This window comes from Oncorhynchus nerka, linkage group LG15, assembly GCF_034236695.1.
Source record: "Oncorhynchus nerka isolate Pitt River linkage group LG15, Oner_Uvic_2.0, whole genome shotgun sequence".
NCBI lineage: Eukaryota > Metazoa > Chordata > Actinopteri > Salmoniformes > Salmonidae > Oncorhynchus > Oncorhynchus nerka.
This window is the reverse complement of record NC_088410.1, coordinates 56793477-56801344: the sequence shown is the minus strand read 5'-3', so window position 1 is coordinate 56801344 and position 7868 is coordinate 56793477. Positions and strand designations below refer to the sequence as shown.

General features: G+C 41.7%; 2 protein-coding genes across 2 annotated transcripts; one reads left to right on the top strand and one right to left on the bottom strand.

Moving 5' to 3' along the window:
* The first annotated feature begins 2206 nt into the window (after positions 1-2206).
* Positions 2207-4382, top strand: LOC115143663 (zinc finger protein 239-like). The gene is made up of 2 exons (XM_029684140.2): positions 2207-2520; positions 2859-4382. Exons 1-2 carry the CDS (start codon positions 2334-2336, stop codon positions 4064-4066), a joined length of 1395 nt encoding a protein of 464 aa, XP_029540000.1. The 5' UTR covers positions 2207-2333; the 3' UTR covers positions 4067-4382.
* Positions 4383-4721: 339 nt separating this feature from the next.
* On the bottom strand, positions 4722-7490 carry LOC115142945 (gastrula zinc finger protein XlCGF48.2-like). The gene is made up of 2 exons (XM_029682837.2): positions 7250-7490; positions 4722-6144 (listed from the first exon to the last, which is right to left on the bottom strand). Exons 1-2 carry the CDS (start codon positions 7473-7475, stop codon positions 5267-5269), a joined length of 1104 nt encoding a protein of 367 aa, XP_029538697.2. The 5' UTR covers positions 7476-7490; the 3' UTR covers positions 4722-5266.
* Between the last annotated feature and the right edge of the window lie 378 nt (positions 7491-7868).

The window sequence follows — 7868 nt, the reverse complement described above, 5'->3', positions numbered from 1 at the left end:
AGCTTCATATCCCAGAGTCAACTAAACATCCACCAGCTAGTTCACACAGGGGAGAAGCCTTTTTGCTGCAATGTGTGCAGCAAATATTTTCCTAGGATGGGATACATTAACATACACTACATATGAGGATACACACAGGGGGGGGGGGACATTTTGTTGCCATGTTTGCCATAAAGGCTTCCATCCAAAGGCACACCTGACAGAGCATACGAAGAAGACAAGACGCAAGGGTGGAAGTGCTCTATGAGGGGAACATAGTTCAGTCAGAATATCTGAAGAAACAGTTTAGCAATGTAGGACATTCCCCTCGTGTCACTTCTGTTAGTCGAATGAATCGAATGTATTGATGTATGTGGGCAATTGATATGCGTTAGTGTATTTCTTGACGTGGTCTTCTATTTGGCACTATATCAATTTATCACAAAGCATAGTACATTTGTACTGTTTTGGCATATCCAAGGAAGACAATATCAAACAGGGTAAACGTCCATGGTTGAACTATTGGTGTCATTCATAAGAAAACTGCAACTGTGGCAGGGTAGCCTAGTGGTTAGAGCGTTGGACTAGTAACCGGAAGGTTGCAAGTTTAAACCCCCGACCTGACAAGGTACAAATCTGTCAATCTGCCCCTGAACAGGCAGTTAACCCACTGTTCCTAGGCCATCATTGAAAATAAGAATTTGTTCTTAACTGACTTGCCTAGTTAAATAAAGGTAAAAAAATATATATATATATAAATAAATAAATAGGCCAAGATATATTCTTCTGCAACTATCTTTTAACAGATGACTTTATCCAACAAGGAGAAGGCTGCACAACACAGGGCACAGATAAATGCTGATCCTCTATCAAAAGAGGAATACTTTGCCAAGACAACAGCATGGTATTATTTTCATGAATTTCATTGTACAGTTCAACTTAATTAGTTCATTGTACACTGAGTGTACAAAACATTGGGAGCACCTTCCTAATATTGCGTTGCAACCCCCTTTACACTCAGAACATCCTCAATTCGTCAGGACATGGACTACAAGGTGTTGAAAGTGTTCCACAGGGATGCTGGTCCTTGTTGACTCCAATGCTTCCCACAGTTGTATCAAGTTGGCTGGATGTCCTTTGGGTGGTGGACCATTCTTGGAACACATGGGGAAATTGTTGAGCGTGAAAAACGCAGCATTGTTGCAGTTCTTAACACAGGTGCCCCTGACACCTACCATACCCTGTTCAAAAGGCACTTAAATATTTTGTCTTGTCCATTCACCCTCGAAATGGCACACATACACAAACCATTTCTCAGTTGTCTCAATGTTTAAAAATCCTTCTTTAAACATGATTGAGGTAGATTTAACAAGTGACATCAATAAAGGATCATAGCTTCCACCTGGATTCACCTGGTCAGTCTGTCATGGAAAGAGCAGGTGTTCCAAATGTTTTGTACACTCTTATGCCTGATCATGAACTACCACGGCTATATTCAGCACCAGTGAGAGACGTTCAACCAGAGTAGTTCTAAATCCTAACACCACAAAATAAAAGTGCAGATTTCATAAACAATGCAAAAGAGACGTCAGTTAGCTACGGAGGGTCGAACAGCAATTGCAACAAAGCAAAAGAAAGAGAGGGACATTACCAAAATGTTGAGAGGTAAAATAAAATGAAAGCAAGTGGGCGAGCGAGCGAGCGAACATAAGAGTAGAAGAAGGGAGAAACTCTTTTGAGAGAAAAAACGAAGTCAATCAATTCTTGTGAAAACATGAAAATTGTGGGATTGAATTATACTGTATGTTATAAACCACAATGCGTTTATGGTGCAAAAACTAACCTTGGGAATATGAACTTGACATGGCCAGAAAAGGTGAGGAATGCATCTGCAATGGTTATGATATATTCGAGAAATTTGACATTACAGTATTCAGACGTGCAATACTTCAACCACTTAAAACTGTGCTTAGGCATGGTCTAACGTTTGCAGGAGGATAAGCACATTCTCACCTCAAGTTTTAATCAATTCCAACCTTTGCGTGAAAACTAGCGCACGCATGTTTTGTGCGTATGTATGGCGTTTATAAAAATAGGCACCTGGGTAGAAAATGTGTTTTTCAGTCTCATCCATAGATCAGATCACACAAACCAACAGTGCAGAGTCCTGGCATGCCTGCACAGTAGGTGGCGGTAATACAAATACTTTCAACGTCGTGTAGGCTACATCACCGACTGACTCAAAGGGAGCAAATATACAGCCATTGGAGCAAACCCTGATCGCTTCTCTGTATGATATCAATGGTATACACTTTACTATATCGGACATAAGAGGTCAACTGCTTCTTTAAAAAATGTCTAGACTACAGTTGTTACACCTATTTGTCAGTGAGCGGCTAAAAGCGGCTGCTGCTGAAATATTTGGGGCCGTGGAAAAAACAATAACGGATTACCAGGAAGAAATCTCCCGTTCAAAGGAGGACAACGACCGTTTACGATCGCTGTTCGATATCGCTTTCCAACCTCAGTTACCGAAAGCAGGTTTGCAGTTTACTGATTTTATTTTCTTTAACTAAAGCCACATTCCGTCTATCTATGTCTGACGTGCCTTCCAAAGGGCTTAGCAGTGGAGAGAGTGTGTATTCCATTCACATTAGGATGTGAAATTAAATTTAGGATTGCTATGGCAAAGACATTTTTCTTTTAAAGCTATACATCAAGTCTCATACAAATATTTATTTTTGTGATGATTTGGTCACAGAAATCAAGGGAAATTACGCATCTGGAACTTGTGTCAGGGCATATAGTCTAATTATATTTAGATTGTATGTCTCATGTCAGCATATGTGAGTTAGCTATGTTTTTGTTCTTCCCTCCAGACCCACTCCATCTCACTCTCTCCAAAGAGCTTCTCCCTGAGCATCAGCACCATGAGCAGAAGTGGAGCCCCAGTCTGGACCAGGGGGACCCAGAGCCCACGCAGGTTAAACAGGAACCAGGGGAGTTTGGGACCAGTCAGAGGGAGGAGTTAATAACCAAAGACTCCATTTTGAGGGACTGTAATCAGAAACTACCTGAGCCACATCTTTACCACATCCAAATAGTGGAGAACAGAGAGATGGACTCACTATCGATCAACACAACAGGAGAGATCAAAACAGAACCTGGTGAAGAGTGTTATGGTGGGTCTCACTGGGAACCAACCAGTGACTCTCAGTCCCTCTCTGCAGTAAATCCTGACAGTTCTGCAGCTCAGACTGAAAACAGTGAAAGTGAGGATGGGGTGGACAGTGGAGGACTACCATCAGGGCTACAACCATTACAATCAATCAACACCCAAACCACTTCTCAAGATAAAAAGATGTTTCCATGCCGTACGAAATCACGCCGCCAAAGACTAGCCACACCGTGTTTTTGCAAAGTGTGTGAAAAGTCTTTTGACTTCATAAATCATTTAATCAATCATGTGCGAATGCATGCAAAGGATAAAGATCACGTCTGTGGTGTATGTGGAAATGGCTTTGAGTCCACAGACAGCATGCTGGATCACCTACTAACACACATTGGAGCCAAACCTTTTTGCCAGATGTGTGGTAAATGCTTCACTAATAAGGCGAACCTGAAAGTGCATATTGTGAGGGCGCATGCCGGTGAGAGACCATTTGAGTGTCCTGTGTGTGGAAAACGCTTTCAAACATCATTCATTTTAAAAACACACCAAGTCATTCATACTGGGGAGAAACCATTTCAGTGTCAAGATTGCGGTAAACATTTCAGTCGAAAAGGAAGCTTGCAGATGCACCTGAGGACACACACAAAGGAGAAGCCGCATCGTTGCCATGTTTGTGGAAAGGGCTTCCCTGTGAAGAGATCCCTGACCACACATATGACAAGTCACACAGGGTTGAAACCGCATCGCTGTGAAGAATGTGGCAAGGCCTTCGCTGTGAGTGAAGCCCTGACAGTGCACATGAAGACTCACCTAGAGGAGAAACCGCATCCATGCCATGAATGCAGCAAACGCTTCAATCGGATGGGATCCCTTAGAAGGCATATGAGCTTGATTCACAAACTGGAGAAATCGTGATATGCGTGGGGAAAATGTATCGGTTTAAACTAGATTTGAAAAGTACTAACTGATATCTAGAATTATACACATGCTGTATCTCAGAAGTCACTGCTTTTGGTTGAAAAAGGTAGACAATAATGAATGCATGAACTTGCATAACATTGTGTGGAGCCACAGAGTGGTGTGTCTAACAAAGACCTCTTACTGGATTAATTCAAATTGCATGTTTTGAAAATATGTTTGAGAAGGAGGCTCTTTGTTGAAATATGTCAAATCTATTTTGACTGTGTTTCACAAAATGTAATAGTTTAATAAAACAGATGTTGAAAATGTTTTTTTTGAACAAAGGTTATTTTGGGAAAGGCTTTTTCCCTTGCCGTATTGTAAATGAAATTGGGTAGGACTTTTGGTAATAGTACGAATAGTGTAACCGTGAGATTCTTATATACAGAAGACGCCACCACAGTACACACTTGACATAATACTACACCCACACATATTGCTGCTGCATGGATGGTAGAAGATTGCACAAATAGTCATCCTGACTTGAAACAGACCAATTATTTATTAAAACCGTTAAAGATGCACTATGTAGAAATCGCTCCGCCATTTCCTGGTTGCTAAAAAAAAAAAGCATTTTGCACCGCTGCCCCCAAACTCTGGAAGTCCCCCCCCCCCCCCCCCAAGCCACCTGCAATTCAGACTCCATCGCCATTTTCAAAAACAATATCAAAGCCTACTTGTTTAGTCTCGCATTCCCCTAAGCTTAGCTCACCCTTACTCAGCCCTAGCCTAAGATAAGTAGCTTTTATTCATTTTATTGTCTTGTTTCATACTCTTTGGTGTGCAGTGTTCTTATGGTTTCTGAAAGGTGCTTAAAGTCCCATGTATTATTATCATTAGGGATAAGGATAACTGTGGCAAGACCCTAATAGGCTAGTCATACAGCCCAGCAGTCAGGTCCAAGTCCTAAAGGGAAATAGATAAGGATGATCTAATTAACTGATTGATTGCATCTAGTTAGGTTGAATAAGATGGATTTTCTACCCTCTGCATCTAATATAATTACAAAAGAATAACAGCACCAGTCCTCAATGTATTGTAATGCATCGTTCAAACATCAATCACGGGTTCTTCTAGTGTCTTAAATCCTGGACAATAGTTCTACTGCCCAGATGTACATGTTTCTCTCCCTTCTGAGTGTAGATGTCTCTGCTGTTAACGTTTTGACTGAGACATTTTCCAGCTGTGTGGTCTCTCCCCTGGGTGAATTTTAAAGTGGGTGTTCAGGTGAGCCGACTGATTGAAACATTTCCCACAGATGTGACAGCGGTAGGGTTTCTCTCCAGTGTGAATGCGGTGGTGTCTCCTCAACAGGCTGATGGTGGTGAAGCTTTTTCGACACACAGAGCAGCTGAATGGTCTTTCCTTGCTGTGCCATCGCATGTGGACTTCTAACTGACAAGAGAAATTGAAGCACTTCCCACACTCCCGGCAAGGATACACTCTCTGTATGCCTTGGTCTTGATAGGGGGATCTCTGTTGAGGCAGCTTGGTGGTGTTCTGGTCTCTAACATGTATGTGTAGACCAATACTTTCTCTTTCATATGTTGCCTGTGGCTGTGGGGCCTCATATTCTGAGAGTCCTCTCTGAATTCTATTGTTGATATTGGGTTGGGCACTGTTTTCACTCCGAACTGCAAGACAGTCTGAATTCACAGTGAAGACGTGCTGTAAGTCACTGGTTGGTTCTGATGTGCTGTAGCCTTCTCCTTCATTCTCTATTTTGATATGATTATTAGATATGGTTCTAGCTAAAGAGTCTCCTTCTCTGTTGTTCACAGTTTGGGGAAGATGTGAAGGTGGGTCCTGATCACAGTTACTTTTCACAAAAGAAGGCGTATATATGGATTCTCCTTCGGTTTCAGACTCCAGCCCTTGAAGCTGCTCTTCCTCTGGACTGTTTCTGAGCTCCTGTTCCTCTTTAATCTGTGTGGGCTCTGGGTCCTCCTGGCCTAGACCGGGGATCCACTCCTGCTCACGATGCTGCTGCTCAGGTGAAGATGCATCTTCGGTGAGATGGATAGTATGACAGTCTAGAGGGAAAAGAAATTAAGAAAGTCTGGTAAAGGCAATTTTATTTCAGCATACACAATCAATTCTAACTGAAGCTGGAAAGACAGTAAACTACCAGTTTTCTATTGATAGTTCTTTGTATATACATCCATAACAATTATTCTGATATATGGCTGAGAAAAGCTGCCTGCCTGTCTGTCTCATCCCTACACGTTCATTATTATGGGACATCTGGAGATCGAATTTAAATATTGAAACAATGTTGCAAATGTCAGACACAGACAGCAAGGTTTATACAAATCTCTGCTGTTGAAAACGAAATGTTAGTCTAAATTAAATGTGAGATAATATCTAGATGCTTCTTATAGTGGAGATCAAGTTAATAAATTGTCTGGCTGGGCTGATGAGACAGTGGATTGTGCCATCAGATGGAATAGAGTAAATAGGCATTTTAAGGTAATAGCGTTAGCTGGTGAGAACTTGTGGAATAAAAGACACTGGCTGGAATGCGGTTTTAACCAATCAGCATTCAGGATTAGACCCACCCGTTATATAAAGTGTCTTAGAGTGTGTTAGTCAATTCAAACTGGAGTGCCAGAGTGCGCTCGTAAATGTAGCTCACGGAGCATTCAGAGCGCACACTGGACGCTCTGGCCGGGGAGGAAGGTTGAGCCGAGCTCTCTGACCTCGACTCAGTCAAACACCCAAGCTAATTGGCTAGCTACTTCCAGACACGTAATGAGAGAACACCCCAGTCTGACCATTTTACTCACCCTAGCAGAGTTGGTTTGGCTGTTTTCGTGTTATACAGAGCATTCATTGGTGACTAACTGTGCTGCTGGCAACAATTTAAATTACGCTATGCTTACTGACATCATACCTATTTAACGGGTGTAGAGCGTTCGTAAATTCATCAGTTATCCTGCCCTCTGGCACACTCAGACGCGAGTGCTCTTAAATCTGAGTCGCAGCTCAGTGTAAACAAGCGTAATGGTATAAACAAATTATTGTAATGTATTTTCAATAGATTAATTCATGGAGTCCAACAACAACCAATTCCTTCATTTTGAGAAATACAAATAGGTTGGTTGGCCTAGCGTTCATTTAGCTAAATAGCTACTATACCTGTTTGAAGTAGAACGCGCTGAACAGCGATATCCAGCAGCTTTCGGAGATGATTGTTCTCCTCCTTAGAGCGAACGATTTCTGTCTGGTACTCAACTATAGTACCCTTCACAGCCCCAAATATCTCATTGGCAGCCGTGGTTAATTTCTCGGTGAGAAATATATTCAACAATTCCAATTTTTTCATTTTGTTTTCTGTGTGAGTGGTATTTTCACAATCCACCATCTTTGTTTACGTTTAGTTTCACGGAAGTGACGATGATTGTGATCTTTGTTTCCGCTCTGATAGCACTGACCGAACTAAAGAGCACCATCTGTGTATTGAACAACTGTAATAAAATCAAATAGGGCAATTCTCCAGATTTGTCTAGTAAGGGTTCTCAAACCGCTCAGGGAATCCTAGTTATTCCATATATTTTAACTATTCCACAGCTAGAACACCGAATTCAAATAGTCAATCAGTCAAGCCTTTGAGTTAGTTCAATGCTCCAACAAAATTGTGAAATGTCTGGGGTGTGCTCCACGGCACTCAGTTTTCCAAGTGTAGCTGTAAAGGAAACACGTTCTCAGTAAGATCAACATGTCTGAATGTCTTCTATTTGTGGGACATCTGGAATAA

Excerpts from the sequence above, each read along its gene's own strand:
- LOC115142945 (XM_029682837.2), bottom strand. The coding sequence starts at position 7,475 with ATGGTGGATTGTGAAAATACCACTCACACAGAAAACAAAATGAAAAAA. Across the intron at positions 6,145-7,249 it reads GCGCGTTCTACTTCAAACAG|ACTGTCATACTATCCATCTC; the intron begins GTATAGTAGCTA and ends TTTTCCCTCTAG.
- LOC115143663 (XM_029684140.2), top strand. The coding sequence starts at position 2,334 with ATGTCTAGACTACAGTTGTTACACCTATTTGTCAGTGAGCGGCTAAAA. Across the intron at positions 2,521-2,858 it reads ACCTCAGTTACCGAAAGCAG|ACCCACTCCATCTCACTCTC; the intron begins GTTTGCAGTTTA and ends TCTTCCCTCCAG.